Here is a 16,787-nt window from a genome sequence, read left to right on the forward strand (position 1 = left end):
TGGGTATGGAAATACAGAGCTGGTCCTCACATCCTAGCTCGGGGTTCCCTGCTCTGTCTGGTGACAGAATGAGGTGAACAAGATCTCACCTGCTACAAGGTGTCTTATCCTTGTGATGTCTCATTTGATGAACTACATCCTCCTGCCAGGTCCCACTCTTCCCACAGCAGCCACAGTCAGCAGCAGAAGCCAGACCTCTGCAGCCCAGGGAGAAGAAGGGCTGCCCCGCTCAGGAGACATGGCACCCGGGCCACGCTGGGGGTCCCTCCTGCTGTCCTGCCTGCACAGTGAGGACTGGTCTGAAGTTCCTGCATCCCAAACTATCCATGTTTTCCTTATGTTCTGGCCAAGAACAGCCAGGAGGGATTCTAACCAACTTGTTTGGGTATAAGGGCCAAATCACTGAATTCTTAAAATGAAAAAATTGGTAATCTTCTCGGTGGGGTGACTTGGATCAGTGAGTTGGGCCATTTCCCAGCCAGCCTGGGTGAACAGGAACTGGCCGACATACTGACCTTTCTCCATTCATTCATTCACCAGTCAGTTACACATTCATTCATTCATCCAGCAAGTACTTTGCGGGTGGGCTGTGAGCCCATCGCCATGTGGGTCTGCAGACCCCCGTGAATGGTAGACACGGATGCAGGCCTCAGGGAGCTGACGGTCAACTGGGCAGAAGCACAGGTCAGCAGATGCATTTCCGCCCATCTGAGGGGTCAGCACAGAGAACAGGGCCAGGACTTGAGGTCAGGGTTAGAGTCCACAGGGCCTACCCACAAAAGACACAAGAGGGGACAGCTGGGTAGTGCAGAGAGAAGGGCAAGGGCACGGGAAAGGCTCTGCAGGGATGTTCGGGGAGAAATGGATGCCCCACGGCGCAGTGGTGCCAGTGAACGAGCACCAGCTCACCCTGGATGCAGCCTCAAGGCTGGACCGGAGCAGACAGAAGGTGGAGGTGGGGAGCCCCATTGAGGGCCCCTGTGGCCATCCCAGGGGAGCTAGGGGAGCCCCTGATGTGTAGAATTGTGAGAAAGTTGGAGGTTTCAAGAGGCACAATCACCCAGGCCTGGGACCTACTCAAGGTGGGTAGGTGGGTGTGTCTTCCAGGTTACGGCTCACGCAGAAGATGGCAGTAGGGGAATAGAGAAAGCTGTCAGCTCAGGTCTCTGGCACAGAGGGCAGCACAGCAAATGCAGGAGGTCCCAAGCCCTTAGCGTCTGTCAAATGTTACTAAATGCTATTGGCTGACAGTTGTTTTAAAGTTGAAGGCTCAGGTCCTGTGTCATCTCCTGTCTGGTCAATATCACCTCCCTCCCTGGCTTCCCAGGACTGTGAAAGTCAGCCCGCACCCAAGCCCTGTGCGTCTCGGGCCTGAGGGCTTCACGCTGCCTCTGTGATTCTGGTGACGGCATCTCTGAGGATGCACGACGGGGACTTAGGATTATTCGCAATGTCTCACCTTGCTGGCTGCAATGACTGCTTCAGGGACGGACACAGGACACCGGCTACCCCTCCATCTGGCCCCGGCTGTCTGCCAGACTAACCCTGGGCACAGGTGAAAGTCAGTCTGGGCATGGTGGCTCACCCCTGTAATCCCAGCACTTTGGCAGGCTGAGGCAGCTGGATCACCTGACATCAGGAGTTGGAGACCAGCCTGGCCAACATGGCGAAACCCCATCTCTACTAAAAATACAAAACTTAGCTGAGTATGGTGGAGCATGCCTATAAGCCCAGCTACCTGGGAAGCTGAGGCAGGAGAATCGCTTGAACCTGGGAGGTGGAGGTTTCAGTGAGTCAAGATCGTGACACTGCACTCCAGCCTGGGTGACAAGAGTGAGACTCTGTCTCAAAAAAAAAAAAAAGAAAGTCAGGGCCACCGGGAGAGCTCCCAATTCCACACCTCACCCCTACTCTGCCAGCAGGGCCCAGCCACCCCCACTTTCTGGGTCAGGATGACGGGGCACAGGAGGGCAAGCAGGAGCCGCAGTCCTGGCACTGACTTGAAGCCCCTCTGCGGGCCCCACACCAGCAGTGTCCCTGGGCAGCCAAGGCCCCTTCTGCCCATTTCATCCGCCTGAAACCCTGAACGCAGCTGCACCTCAGTTCCCATGCCAGTTTCAGGAAAACAGAGGCCACTGGGCCAAAGACGGGCTTCCCAGAGCCCCACTGGGTCCTGCCGGGGTCCAGCCCCTGCCTGTGTGGCCAGGTGGGTGCCGCTCTTTCATGCGTGCAATGGACGACGCATGGACAGGGCGGCAGCATTCATCTCCACCAACTGAACTCAAAAGCATGAGTCCTTCTTTCCTGCTGAGCTGACCCCACCCAAGCAACGTTCTTGAAGGAGAGGGTGGCCAGGACATTCCCTGGTGGGTGAGGCCAGAGCACCCCTTGGGACTGGCTGCCACTTTGTAGAAATACATCCAGAGTTGTTCTGAACCCGGGAAGGCCAACCAGCCCCTTGGCAGCTGGGAGAGACCCAGAAGGAACAGGGATGCCCCCACCCCACACACTCCCAGAGCAGGGACTCAGGTGTCTCAGGAATGTTCTCAGGACAGTGGTCCAGCAGTGCCAGTGGACGCCACCAGAGGGCGCCCCCAGGGGCGGAGCTGGCTGAGCCTCACACCTGAGGGAGCAGAGGTGTGCAGGTGCACTGGCTCCTACCCTCCCGGACCAGCACCTTTAGGAGGATGGGAGAAGACACACACACACACACACACACACACACACACACACACACACACACACACACACACGAAAATGAGAAGGAGGAGGCACAGGGAGGAAGGAAGAACACAGGCCAAGGGACAGGTGGACAGGTGGGCAGGAGAGACTGTGGGGGAGGATGGGGGCAGGGACAAGTGTGGGGCGTGTTCCTCTCTCTGTCTCAGAGGGACAGCCCTGCCACAGGCTCTGGCTCACCTGGGAGGGGCTTGTGCAGTGATGGGCAGCGAGGGACCCTGTGGTGTCTCCACTAACAGCCCTCACCTCCCAGCGGACACTCACCATCCACAGATCGGCCCCCTCACACCCCTTGCAGCCCCCTTCCTGTTACACCATCACTGCAACACCAGCTCCCAGGCTGGGCCCGGTGAGCTCCTTGGGGCGCTCGCCATTGTGCAAGCTGGCTCAGGGCAGCTTCGAACCAGGGTTGGCACCTCCATGCAGGAAGCAGACCCTGCCTACAGCTCTGAGCCCAGGCCAGGAGGCACTGGGTTGCTTGGTGCCAGCAGGAGTCCCGGTGGGGGCCCTGGGGAGGCTGGGAGGCCTCCCTGAACCCCATCAAGGCTGCACTTGAGGGTGTGACCTGAGGCTGGTTCTGACCACACTGCCACGCCCACTGCAGTCCTGGCCAAGGTTTCTGGGGCTTTGGGTCAGCGTTTAGGCAAATAGGTCTGGCCCAAGAGGGGTGCTGAGCATGTGCAGAGGGACAGGGGACCTGGCCAGTCGCCTCCCTGCCCAGGACAGTCAGCCTCCTCCTACCTGGCCATCTCTGCTTCCCCTGCTTCTTAGCCCACACAGGCCTCTGCCACCGGGACAATAACACCTGATACCCTCTGCTCCCTGCCCCATGGCAGCCAGCGGGGTCTTTCTACACTGTCCACAATGAGGATGAAGATGAAGACGACCCTAAGAGCGGCCGACGTTTCTGCAGAACCGAAGACTGTCTATGAGCAGCTGTGGATGTCAGTGCAGGCCGGGTGCTGAAAGCCACTTAATCCACCCAGCACACTCGGGAGGGGGTGAAAGTCATCAGCCCCACTTTACACAGGAGAAAACAGAGGCACAGAACCAGCAAGTGACTTGCCCAAGGTCAGCCGGCGGGTGGGTAGAGCCAGGTAGCCCTGGCGGTCAGCACCGCTTGGGGGATGTTCAGCACCAGTTGCTCAGCATGGGCTGATGGGCAGCTGCTCCACCCTTCAGACAGGAGGAAGTGGGGAGGGCTTTCCCCTCCACGACAGGGAGAGCACGCTGTCACTTATGCTTCTGATGGTAACCAGAAAGAGCTCTGGGTCATCCAAGGCCCCCAGAGGCTGGGAGCTAGCAGCCTCCCTGAAAGTGGCCTGTTAGTGCCACATGGCCAGGGCCCGTTGCCCTAGGAAAGAGCTGGTTTTTCAGGAATAGTAAGGCAGGCGCACAAGGCATGGGGCTGAGCTCTGAGCTTTGAGCTTCGAGGATGAACAAGGAGCAGAGGGGCTCAGCCACCTCCTGGAGCCTCCAAATGGCCCTGGGTTGGGTTGCACAGTCCTGTGATCCACCATCCAGCATCACCAGGGCTGGCCGAATGAGCGTTTCCCTATCTCAATAAAGGCCACTTCCACACTGGGGCCTCGGTCCACAGCCAGGAAGCAGACAGCTCTAGCCAGGCCCCCCTCCCCTGGCTGTACCTTGTTTGCAGGACATTCAGACCAAGTGTGCTCAGGGCACCAGCCTTTGCACCCCGGCTGTGTCACCTGAATGTCCCTGCGCCCAGCATGGGCCTGGGTAACTGCTCCATAAGCAAACAATGTGCAGTGAACTGGCTCCCTTCTGTGCCCCTCACCGTGCAAAGACACTTCTGCCCCCCGAATGCATATGGCCCTATGCAGGGACAGAACACAACAGTGGCACCTGCATGCCCCACCCTCATCCCAGGGGACCTCAAAAAGATGCCTGGAGAAGCATGCCTGCCTCCAACTCTCCATCCCACCTGGTCACCTCAAAGGCAAATGCTCACCACTGCCGTCCCATAGGAGGGGACGTCAGTGCCACTGGCAGGTCCTAGTTAGGACACGGGTCTTAAGGGAAGGACCTCTCAGCTCATCAGTGCCCATCCAGAGGGTTCCTCCTACAGCACAGCTATTGCTACCATTGAGGATGCTGAATCCTGGACAGATGGATATGGACAGGGAGGCTGTGAAGGGGTGGGGAAAGGGAAGGTGGAACAAGGCCAAGAAAGAAGGGACTGACGGGTCAGGGCCACCAGGTAAGAGCAGTACCCCTCGACTTGGGACAGGCAGTGGCCCACAGTTAGGGGGACCGGCTGTCCTGATTTTAGCACTGAAAGTCCCGCATCACAGGCAAACCTGAATGGTTGGTCACTCTACCAACGGTTCTAGGTGACAAAGGGGACAGTCTTGGCCGAGCTCTGGGTCTTGGGTTGGACATGGACCTGGGCTCTAAGAACCAATGTGGAATGCGCACTGGCTGGACAAGGTGCTGTGGGAGGCGGCCACCCTGAACGCCTTCAGCTGATCTTGAGAAAAACCTGAAGTTGGTCTTTCTGGGACCCTTTTTTGAGATGGAGTCTCGCTCTGTCACTCAGGCCGGAGTGCAGTGGTGCCATCTCAGCTCACTGCAACCTCCGCCTCCCAGGTTAGAGCGATTCTCCTGTCTCAGTCTCCTGAGTAGCTGGGATTACAGGCATGCGCCACCACATTCAGCTAATTTTTATATTTTTAGTAGAGATGGGGTTTCACCATGTTAGCCAGGCTGGTCTCAAACTCCTGACCTCAAGTGATCTGCCTGCCTTGGTCTCCCAAAGTGCTAGGATTACAGGTGTGAGCTACTGCACCTGGTCCCTTGTTTTATAATTGACAAAGATTAGGCAGATTGGGTTTTACCTGCCCAAGGTTATGCAGCTATACAATGGTACAGTCCAGAAGCGTGTATGCAGGAGGCCAGGCAACGAGCATTTGAGGCAGGCAGGCCACCATGATGACCACACACACACATACACAATGATTCTCTCTCTAACATGCACGCGCATGTCTACACACCAGCATGCACACAGGCAAATGCACACAGACCAAAAAAACACAAAAATGCATGCACATACATACACAGGCATACACAAACACATACACACATGCACACACACATGTGCATTCTGTCCCCCGTTCCTCACACATGAACAGGGAAACAGGGATGGTCAGACCGCAGCTGCAATACACCCGGCTGCTTCTCTCTCTCCCGAGCCACATCTAGCACATCTAGTCTGCAGCCAGCTCAAGTCCCTGGCCACGCTGCCTTTGCTGTCTTATTAGATTTTGTACTGGGTGAAGGGGACACACTCTTTTTAAAACTGTAGTCAGAAGTCTTGCTAAGTGTGTGAAGTGGAATTGGCTGCCTCGGGGGAGCCCTTTAATTTAGCTTCCCATTGTTCTCAGCACCTGGGACTCCTCCCTTGGGGTCCTTCCAAGCAGGAATCTAGACCAGAGGCAGCTGGACCTCCTTGTTTGGCTCTGGTGGGAAGCGTCTGTGGGCTAAAGGCCAAAGCGTTGAGAGGACGTGGGGTCTGCCAGCTCTAAGAGGGTCAGGCCTCAACCCTGTCTAGGGGCCGGGAGAAGTGGGCTCTCACCGGCATGTTCTCCCCACAAACTCCTTGGCTGTGGCCCCAAAGCCTGGGCTGCTGGTCATAGTCAGGGTGATCAGCCCCTCCTGGGACCACGTGAGGCACTGACCCTCCTCAAACTCACACGGAGCTTGCCAGGTGGAGCCCCTGGGGGCAGGGGTGGTGGCGGTCTTCCTCCCTGACATCTCTGACCTTAGCTGGCAACAGAGCATGACCCAGGCCTGCAAGACTCCCTGCAGCCAGGCTCTGGACCCCGAGTGGCTTTGAGGCCAGGGAGGAAACAGGAAGCATGTAGGATGGGGGCAAGGGTCAGGGGCCTCAGCACTGAATGCCGACATCACCAAAAACATGGCAACGGCCGGGGAAGCACGGGTCCAAGGCCCAAATATGAGGGAGTGCCAAGTCACCAGATGCCAGAGCCAGGGGCCTGTGCCGAGTCCTGCCCTTGCTACGTTCTGGCTGTGTGACCTCGGGCTCCTCATAGAGGCGTCTGCAGCAAAGAAGCCAGCACAGTGAACTCCTGGAGCAGCTGTACCCATGAGAATGTGGAGGCATCGGTGGCAACGGCCACTGCCCCTGCAGGTGCAGCTTTCGTGGCTGGAACCAACACCAACCCTAGCACCTGGGGCCCCGACAATGAGCTGATCCCTGGGAAGTCTCTTCCTCGCCTGAAAATTGTGGGAGGTAGCGTGAGAAAGGCAGAGACCTGCTTGGGAGTTGGAGCTCTGAGTGCAAATCCAGCTCCCCTGGCTGCTTGGGAGGCAGGAGGGTGGGGAGAGACCCAGACCTGGAGTTGGACGCCGAATGGGGTGCTGGGCAGGAGACCACAGGCAGTTCCCAAAGTCTGCCCTATGCTGCCCATGTCCTTGGCTAGGAAATGGAACGAGGCACAGGCTCCTGTCACCTGGGGCTGCTTCAGAGACTGACAGACATGCCCTCTGTGCTCCTGCCATGCTGGACCCAGGCCTGCAAGTGCTCCCCTGAGGGTTAGCGCTACCTGAGACCATCCCTGCAGCTGCTGAGACAGCCAGATGCCAGAGCCCTGAGCCGGCCTCTCCGGCCCCCAGCATTCTCCTCTGGGCTGGGTTTCTCCCTGCCACCCGCGTGTGCACCCTCAATTTGGATAAGGTGTGTTTGCAGGCTTGCAAACATGGCCCTTGGGAGGGCACACACCCCTGACCAGGCTTGCAGCCCTGCCTCTCTCCCTCTTGACATTTCACTTAGGACCAAGAAGTCAGTACACAAGGAAAGGAAACAGGACCCGAGACGCCAGCAGTATCCCCAGTCCACCCCAGGATGCTCAGCTCAGCCTGCACACCTGCCCCGAGCTTTCATCGTGTGCCTCCATGAGGCTCGGGAAGGTGACCCCAGCCCCCCCGGGGGAGACCGTGCCAGCAGGGACAGTGAGCAAAACTCAGGCATGAAAGTTTCCTCAACACCCGGGTTGGAATAAAATGGGCTTCCTGCTCAACTTCTGGGCCACCCCAAGTTGGAGGAGCTGGGACCCCCAGCACGTAGCGGTCTTCCTTCCCTTGGCGTCTGCCACTCCTTACCCGACATGCCAGAGAGGCTGCGGCCTCTTGCCGTCCTCGCCTGCGCCGCCCAGCCTGTTGAGCGATGGGGACCGACTGCGGGGCCCGGGCACGTAGCTCCCAATGGTCTTCGCGGCCCCCTCGGGCTTGCTGGGCATCTGCTGCAGCAGCTGGGGTGAGAGGCTGCGGTGCGAGGTGGCCGTGGAGCAGACGGCCCAGTCAGGAGCGCTGGCATTGAGGTTGTTGTCACTGTTGGAGCGCAGCAGGACCCGGGGGGCGGCCAGCGTGTTGGGGGGCCGCCGCCGGCGGTTGGAGTACGCCGGGGCCTCTCGGAAGGGCACTGGGGAGAAGGACATGGAGAGAGGCCGGTGAGTGCATCTGTGTCGTGGTCAGCTGGGTGGGGACCCTAGGGAGGTGCAGGCCTGCGTGCGTCCAAGCCCCCATGCGAGCCCAGCAGAGGGGAGCTGTGAGTTCTGGGCCGAGACCCCAGCTGGACTCCACCAGGCCCAGAACTCACCCCTGACACGGAAGCAGAGAGACAGGCTGGGGACGGAGAACATCTCCACGGCACGGAGCTCAAGCCAGTACTTCGCATGGAAGGGACGTGGGGTCTGAGCTTCCATCTGGCCCGGGAGACGTCCGGCTGGCTTGGGCATGTGTAAGGACGGGCCACCCCATCACACAAAGCAGAGAGGGCACTGAGCTGCCTGCCGCAAGATGCCTCCTCCCCACAACCTAAGTTGAGCCTCTGGGGTGGGCTGAACTGTGTCCCCCAAGTTCGTGTGTTGACGTCCTAAACCCCAGTTTTCAAAATGTGCCAATATTTGCAGGTAAGGTCTTTACAGAGATCATCTGCGTGGAGGGCCATTAGTGGGGGCCCTGATCCCATAGGATTGGGGTCCTTATAAGAAGAGGCGATGAGGACACAGACACACACAGAGGGATGACCCCATGAGGACACAGGGAGAAGGTGGCACCTGCAAGCCATCAAGAGAGGCCTCAGGAGGAACCAGCCCTGCGATGCCCTGATCTCAGACTTGTAGTCCCCAGGACTGGGAGGTGTAAATATCTGGTTGTTTTTGTTGTTGTTGTTGTTGTTGTTGTTTTTGAGACAGGGTTTCGCCCTGTCACCCAGGCTACAGTGCAGTGGCACGACCTCGGCTCACTGCAGCCTCCGCCTCCCAGGCTCAAACAATTCTCCTGCCTCAGGCTCCCAAGTAGCTGGGATTACAGGTGCCCGCCACCACGCCTGCTAATTTTTGTATTTTTAGTAGAGATGAGGTTTCACCATTTTGGCCAGGCTGGTCTCGAACTCCTGATCTTGTGATCCGCCTGCCTCAGCCACCCAAAGTACTGAGATTACAGGCATGAGCCACCGTGCCCGGCCAATATCTGGAGTTTAAGCCACCTGTCTGTGGCGCTCTGCCACGCCTGAGCCAACCATACAGTCTCCGAGTCCACTGGCTGGATGATTCAATCTCAGTCCTCACTAAGAAGGTGCCTTCCTCCCTCCCATGAAGTGGGGACTGTGTGAGGAAGCAGGGGCTGGGCACCCCTTATCTGGCATCCTACAAAGCTCTAGACAGGGCCAGGCCCTCACTCTCCTCACTCAATGAGACCAGGGGCTCAGAATGACAGCAACAGCCCCTGGGAGCTTTGAGGGGTGGCAGCCACACCGCAGCTGCCTTGGTTTACCCAGAGCTCCAGAGCCTAAGACAGCGAGTGCCCTTTCCAAGAAAGAAGACCTCCTGAAAGGCAGCCCTCCAAGCTCCGCAGGAAACAGCAGAAACCACCATCACTTGGGGGCCAAAGGCACGGGCTTCTCCCCGGCCCGTGATAATCGTGCCTGCAGCAGCTTTTCACCGGCTACAGGATTCAGCCCTTAGGCTGAAGCCACGCTTGGCTCTGAAGTTTCCACTGCACAGGACCAGGGCTACCATCTGACAAACTGCAAGGCAAGAGAAAACACGTGTCCTCCCTGGGATTGGGTCTGGGGGAACCTTCATGCCTCAGAGGAGAAGAACGTCACAAGTAGTTTAGGACACAGGTGGCAGTGACGAAGCTCTTGGGGACACGGATGGTGCTGGCAGAACTCAAGGGGGATAGAGGTGGTGCTGGCAGAGGTCACAGGGACAAAGATGGCACTGGCAGAGTTCATAGGGGACAGAGGTGGAGTTGGCAGAGTTCATGAGGGACAGAGGTGGCGCTGGCAGAGTTCACGGGGGACAGAGGTGGCGCTGGCAGAGTTCACGGGGGACAGAGGTGGCACTGGCAGAGCTCACGGGGGACAGAGGTGGCTCTGGCAGAGCCCATGGGGGACAGAGGTTGCGTTGGCAGAGCCCACGGGGGACAGAGGTGGCGCTGGCAGAGTTCACGGGGGACAGAGGTGGCGCTGGCAGAGGTCACGGGGGACAGAGGTGGCGCTGGCAGAGCTCACGGGGGACAGAGGTGGCGCTGGCAGAGCTCACGGGGGACAGAGGTGGCGCTGGCAGAGGTCATGGGGGACAGAGGTGGCGCTGGCAGAGGTCATGGGGGACAGAGGTGGCGATGGCAGAGCCCATGGGGGACAGAGGTGGTGCTGGCAGAGGTCATGGGGTAACAGAGGTGGTGCTGAGTTCAGGGGGACAGAGGTGTCACTGGCAGAGCCCATGGGGGACAGAGGTGTCACTGGCAGAGCTCATGGGGGACAGAGGTGGTGCTGGCAGAGTTCATGGGGGGACAGAGGTGGCGCTGGCAGAGCCCACGGGGGACAGAGGTGGCGCTGGCAGAGCCCACGGGGGACAGAGGTGGCGCTGGCAGAGTTCACGGGGGACAGAGGTGGCATTGGCAGAGTTCTTGGGGGACAGAGGTGGCGCTGGCAGAGCTCCTGGGGGACAGAGGTGGCGTTGGCAGAGTTAATGGGGGACAGAGGTGGTGTTGGCAGAACTCATGGGGGACAGAGGTGGCACTGGCAGAGTTCATGGGGGACAGAGGTGGCGTTGGCAGAACTCAGGGGACAGAGGTGGCATTGGCAGAGGTCATGGGGGACAGAGGTGGCATTGGCAGAGTTCATGGGGGACAGAGGTGGCGTTGGCAGAACTCGGGGGACAGAGGTGGCATTGGCAGAGGTCACGGGGGACAGAGGTGGCGCTGGCAGAGCTCACGGGGGACAGAGGTGGCGCTGGCAGAGCTCACGGGGGACAGAGGTGGCGCTGGCAGAGTTCACGGGGGACAGAGGTGGTGCTGGCAGAGTTCATGGGGGACAGAGGTGGCGTTGGCAGAGTTCTTGGGGGACAGAGGTGGTGCTGGCAGAGCTCCTGGGGGACAGAGGTGGCGTTGGCAGAGTTAATGGGGGACAGCGGTGGTGTTGGCAGAACTCATGGGGGACAGAGGTGGCACTGGCAGAGTTCATGGGGGACAGAGGTGGCGTTGGCAGAACTCGGGGGACAGAGGTGGCATTGGCAGAGGTCATGGGGGACAGAGGTGGCATTGGCAGAGGTCATGGGGGACAGAGGTGGCGTTGGCAGAGTTCACGGGGGACAGAGGTGGCGTTGGCAGAACTCGGGGGACAGAGGTGGCATTGGCAGAGGTCATGGGGGATAGAGGTGGCGTTGGCAGAGTTCACGGGGGACAGAGGTGGCATTGGCAGAACTCATGGGGGACAGAGGTGGCACTGGCAGAGTTCATGGGGGACAGAGGTGGCGTTGGCAGAACTCGGGGGACAGAGGTGGCGTTGGCAGAGTTCACGGGGGACAGAGGTGGCGTTGGCAGAACTCGGGGGACAGAGGTGGCATTGGCAGAGGTCATGGGGGATAGAGGTGGTGTTGGCAGAGTTCACGGGGGACAGAGGTGGCATTGGCAGAACTCATGGGGGACAGAGGTGGCACTGGCAGAGTTCATGGGGGACAGAGGTGGCGTTGGCAGAACTCGGGGGACAGAGGTGGCATTGGCAGAGGTCATGGGGGACAGAGGTGGCATTGGCAGAGGTCATGGGGGACAGAGGTGGCATTGGCAGAACTCATGAGGGACAGAGGTGGCGCTGGCAGAACTCATGAGGGACAGAGGTGGCGTTGGCAGCGGTCATGAGGGACAGAGGTGGCTTTGGCAGTGTTCATGGGGGGCAGAGGTGGCAGTGGCCGAGTTCATGAGGGACAGAGGTGGCGTTGGCAGAGCTCCTGGGGGACAGAGGTGGCACTGGCAAAGCACATGAGGACAAAGGTGGTGCTGGTAGATTTCACTGAGGACAAAGGTGGCACTAGCAGAGCTCACAGGTAGAGAGGTGGTATTGACAGCTCCCAAGGACAGAGGTGGTGCTGGCAGCGCTCACAAGGGACACATGTGGTGCTGGCAGGTTTCATTGAAGACAAAGATGGCATTGGCAGGGCTCACAGGACAGAGGTGGCGTTGATGGAGCTCCTGAGGGCAGAGGAGGTGCTGGCAGAGCTCATGGGGGATGGAGGGTGCTGGCAGAGCTCACGGGAGACAGTTGTGACCCGGCGCACCTTCCCCACCTCCCCAGGACACAGGGCAGCCCTGGAGACAGAGCTAGAGCCAAGCCTGGGGGGCCGCACAGAGCTGCGCAAAGCATCCTGAGGTTGGATACTTGGACTTGACACACTTGGACGTCAGTGCCTGCTGTCGGTAAGAACCTGGAGGTGGTACATTGGGGAGGTCGCGGTGTCACACCTGCTCTGATCTGGTTCCTCTGTGAAGCCTTTCTGTCATTGAAGATGCCCCGCTAAGCAGCCGGGGCTCCTCAGCCAGGACTTTCATCCCACTCCTAATTTCTCAAAGCACACGGATCCATGAACGCCACCCAGGCTGGCCGGGGAGAGACAAGGAACGGAAAAAGCTGACGGCACTCTCCGTGGACATCTCTCCTTCCAGAGCCCCTCGAGGGGCTTGGCCTGGGATCCACAGCCACCACCCACGAGAAAAACCTCATCCCTGGGACAGGTCACCGAGTCTGTTTTGTTGGTCTTGAGGGAAAACCATGTTGGTGCCCTCCCTCTGGACCGGCAGATACTAAAAAAAACCTTGTAGATCACTGAATGTTTGCATGGAGGCTTACAAAGATACGACTGGCCCAGAGGGCTTCCGGGTGATCCGGGAACTGCCTGTCATTGGAGGGGGCTGGGCGGGTGGATTAAAAGACCTTGCAAAGGGCTGATGAGCCCACAGTCTCAGAGAGCGATTATCTTTCATTTACAGAGATTACGTGTTGGAAGACTGTATTGGTGTGAGAGCCAAAATCTCAAACAGACACAGCCAGCAGAAAGCAGCCGCAGAGCCCCCAGCTTCCTGGGGCACCCCAGGAGAGGCCACGGCTCTCCCTACCCACGTGGAGGAGACATCACAGGGCCCCCAGTCACGGAAACGCTGCCTCCCACAGCCGACTGCCTCACGCCCAGCTTCCCCGCCCCGACAATGCAGCCAATTCTCTTTTTCTGACCCTTGTAACTGGGGGAGGTATGCATACTCTTCATAGCAAGTGATGGCATTTGGGGGAGTCCTGGCAGTTGCTAAGATAAACTCATTAGGAAAAAAAAAAGTCTATAAAAGAACAGAACAGATACAGAATTAACCTAACACCAAAATCCCCAACTGAAATTTTCATGCTGTTCATGGATTATAAAAATTGAAACCCCAGAAGGTGAATTTTGGTGAATAATGTCAGAAAATGGGCACAGACAAAGGTTGTTATTTATATACATTCCTAAGATTCTGTCAGAAGAGTATGGACTTAGAGGGGGGAAGAATTCACATGGGGAGGCCACCCTTGGAGGATTAAGGAATAAAAGAGCTGGGACATTTTCAAATACATTTTTACTCTGTAGACCACGCAAGTTACTCAAATGAAATCTCACCGGTGACATCAGTGTGAACATTTTAATGAAAATTACCTCGCTTAATTACCAAGATTCATATTAAATTCGTTTCCTGAGTACTGAAATTTCTTCGGTGTTTATTTTGCAACGAGCTGGGGCTGGGAAGTACCTTCCTCATTTCTCTAAAGTCACACCTTTTTATGATATCTGATTTCCTAAAATGAGAGCTCTCTGACAAAACTCTCTAACTGGAACCATCCATGGAAATGATGATTTTTTTTTGTGAAAAGGGTTAAAAATAACTGTTTTCTGTCTGAAAATGATTAATATTCCACCCAACTGTTTCCTTCTTTTAGGCAATCTGCACTCTAAATAGGTGGATATTTTCTTAGCTGGCTTACATGCATTTATTTATACATTTTTTTCCCCACAATAAAAATTACACAAGGTATGACAAAGAGAGTGTGCACTTTTAAAGTTGGCCACGCTCCCTTCCCATCCATTCCATGTAACTGCAACCCCGGGATGGGAGAGCCGGGAGCGGCTCGGAAGGTAGCCACCCATTTGGTGCAGCCAGCCATGTGCCCCGACCTGCCTCGGCCAGTGCCTAGCAGCCCTCTGGTCACTGAGGACTATAGTCAAAACTTCCTTTATTTTCCCTAGGACTTAGTTCCTAACACACTTCGTGGCACGGTCCCCACGGATGGCCATTCCGGAATGCAGTTCCACAAGGGCTGAAGGTTTGAAAGCAGCACACGATAAGGCGAGACCTTCCACCGCGTTATATTCCGGACCAACTCAAACCAAACCGTATCCCAAACCAAAGTCATTATCCCCTAACATGCCAGGGATTAACAACTGGCAATTTTAGGAGGAACTGGAGTCCTCCCTCTCCCCCACCCCGAGAATCAGCAAGCAGCTGCTAATTCCCATGCACCCGGCTCCCGACAGCTTTTTCCTTACCTTCCTTCTTGGTGAAGGCATTTAACAAAGACTTCATTTTCCCTCTGACTTTGGCAGCGGTCCGCTCATTATATAACCTTCCTGGATGGGAGGAAGGACAGGCGTGCAGCCCGGCCCCTCGGTGCTAGAGCAGCTGGGACCCGGGGAGAGGTGGCGGGTGTCTGGGCACGGTGCACTTCCGAGCATAGCTGGGCATGCCAGACCCAGCGTGCTGGTGACAAAGCCCACCCCATATTCTGTCTGTCAGCTGGGAACCAACTGCACGTAGACGGGCTGCTCTCAAACCCGGCTACCTCTCGCGGCGCGCGTCATGTGAGCCGGGCTACTCTGCTTTTGTGCTCAGGGCATTGAGGAAGAGGCACCGCGGAGGGTTAACGCGGATCAGGCGTCCTCGAGCTGGCAGCTGGGAGACGCCGGGAGGCATGAGTGAGCTCGAGCCCCAGTTATCCAAGGAAACTCGGGCTGGTGCTGGGCGCTCCATGCGCCTGTGCCTAAATATACTGCACTGTGCTTTTCTATTTTTTTTAAAAAAATTTTTTTTAAAGAAAAAGCCAAGTTTGTTTGTCAGCTAGCAGATGTGGTAAGACAGACAAGGGGGAGGGAAGCGTACAAGTACCAGATAAGCTTCACACCAGACCCACGTTCCCCGGGCAGACATGGCCAGCATTCTGGAATTTCTGAACACGACCTACATTTCTGTTCAAAAGAATCAGACACAAGTGCCCATGACTTCTCTGGCTCCCCACCCATCGAGGTAATTACCCTGGAAAAAACAGGACTCCACCCCCTCCTACTTTTTTTTTTTTTTTTTTTTTTTTTTTAAGAGAGAGATAAAAAGACAATTAAACTGAGACCCTGCCAAGGATGGCCCCGATTCCAGGCAGCTGATAAAAGCGAGCTCTTCAGGGTCACTTTAGGCATTTCCTCAGCATTTCCAACCCAACAGAAGAAGAGAAAAGAGGAAAGCTGCCCCTTGGAAGCCCTACATGGAGAAAGTCAGATTTATAAAGCAAACACAGAGAAGTGGATGCAGGCTGGTGCCCTGTGGCAGGTGGACAGTGAGTTATTTCTACACCAGGAGAAGGAGCTTCCTGAAGCTATGTGGAGCATCCAGGGGCAAGGTTCTGTTGCCGGATGCCTCTGCTGGGCTATAATTTAGTGTGCTGTGTGTGTGTGTGTGTTTTTTTTTTTTTTCTGGTTGCTAAGAGAACTGCTTCAGAAATTTAAAACACACACACACACACACACACAAACACACACACATACACACAACCAGAGAAAGACGAGACAAGACAAGGAAAAAGCAACCAGAGCACTAAAGTTTAATTCCATATGGTTGACACACTTTGTGTCAATAAAAATGGCGGTGTGAGAACAAGAAGGCTGGGGGCCCCCCAGGAGCCTTTCCCTGAAGGCGTACCAGGGACGGGACTGCGGCATGCCTCGGTGAGGGCCTCTGGCTTTAGGGAGAGCAGAGACTGCCACAGAATCACTGAGTGTACGCCCTATATCAGCTGAGCACCCGAACAGCATCTCTTGGCCGGGTGCGGTGGCTCACGCCTGTAATCCCAGTGCTTCGGAAGGTGGAGGCGGTTGAATTGCTTGAGCCCAGGAATTTGAGACCAGCCTGGGCAACATAGTGAGACCCCGTTTCCATGAAAAATAATTTAAAAACATTAGCCAGGTGTGGTCGTGCGCCTGTGGTCCCAGCTACTCAGGAGGCTGAGGCAGGAGGATTGCTTGAGCCTAGAAGTTCAATGCTCCAATGAGCTATGATTGCGCCACTGCACACCAGCCTGGGGATAGAGCAAGATTGTCTCCAAAAACAAACAAAAAACCCCACAAAAACCCAGAAATAACAATAAATTTCATCTCTTATTTAACTCACACAACTCATGAGCCGTGTCAAAACTCTGCCGGGGTGACATTCTCACCCTACCATGCGTCGCCGACTCATAAAACCGAGTCAAAGCCATTTCTAAGACTTGCATTAAGAAACGGTTCTGAGGTCAGAGCCACCAGTGTGTCCCACAGAGTTCATGCACCTCCTCGGACACTCTGAGCAAGGCTGAACAGCTTCCAGAAGAACCCTCCTCGGATGCACAAAGCGTTCCCCCACTTCGGGAGGCCTGACGATGTGTCCTCCGGGTGGAC

The 16,787-nt window shown here is 56.6% G+C and overlaps 1 protein-coding gene across 7 annotated transcripts in view; it reads right to left on the reverse strand.

Moving 5' to 3' along the window:
• The window catches only part of SHANK2 (SH3 and multiple ankyrin repeat domains 2), a 695,443-nt gene that overhangs the window by 348,255 nt on the left and 330,401 nt on the right, over positions 1 to 16,787 (reverse strand). For 6 of the 7 annotated variants that reach the window (XM_054662507.2, XM_054662506.2, XM_054662505.2 and 3 more), the window contains exon 12: positions 7,885 to 8,203. In XM_054662507.2, the coding sequence (XP_054518482.2) occupies positions 7,885 to 8,203 (319 nt within the window). Of the gene's footprint in view, positions 1 to 7,884; positions 8,204 to 14,633; positions 15,374 to 16,787 lie in introns of those variants that run through there. The other variant, XM_054662508.2, reaches the window with a different exon arrangement.

This window comes from Pan troglodytes, chromosome 9 (assembly GCF_028858775.2).
Source record: "Pan troglodytes isolate AG18354 chromosome 9, NHGRI_mPanTro3-v2.0_pri, whole genome shotgun sequence".
Taxonomy (NCBI): domain Eukaryota; kingdom Metazoa; phylum Chordata; class Mammalia; order Primates; family Hominidae; genus Pan; species Pan troglodytes.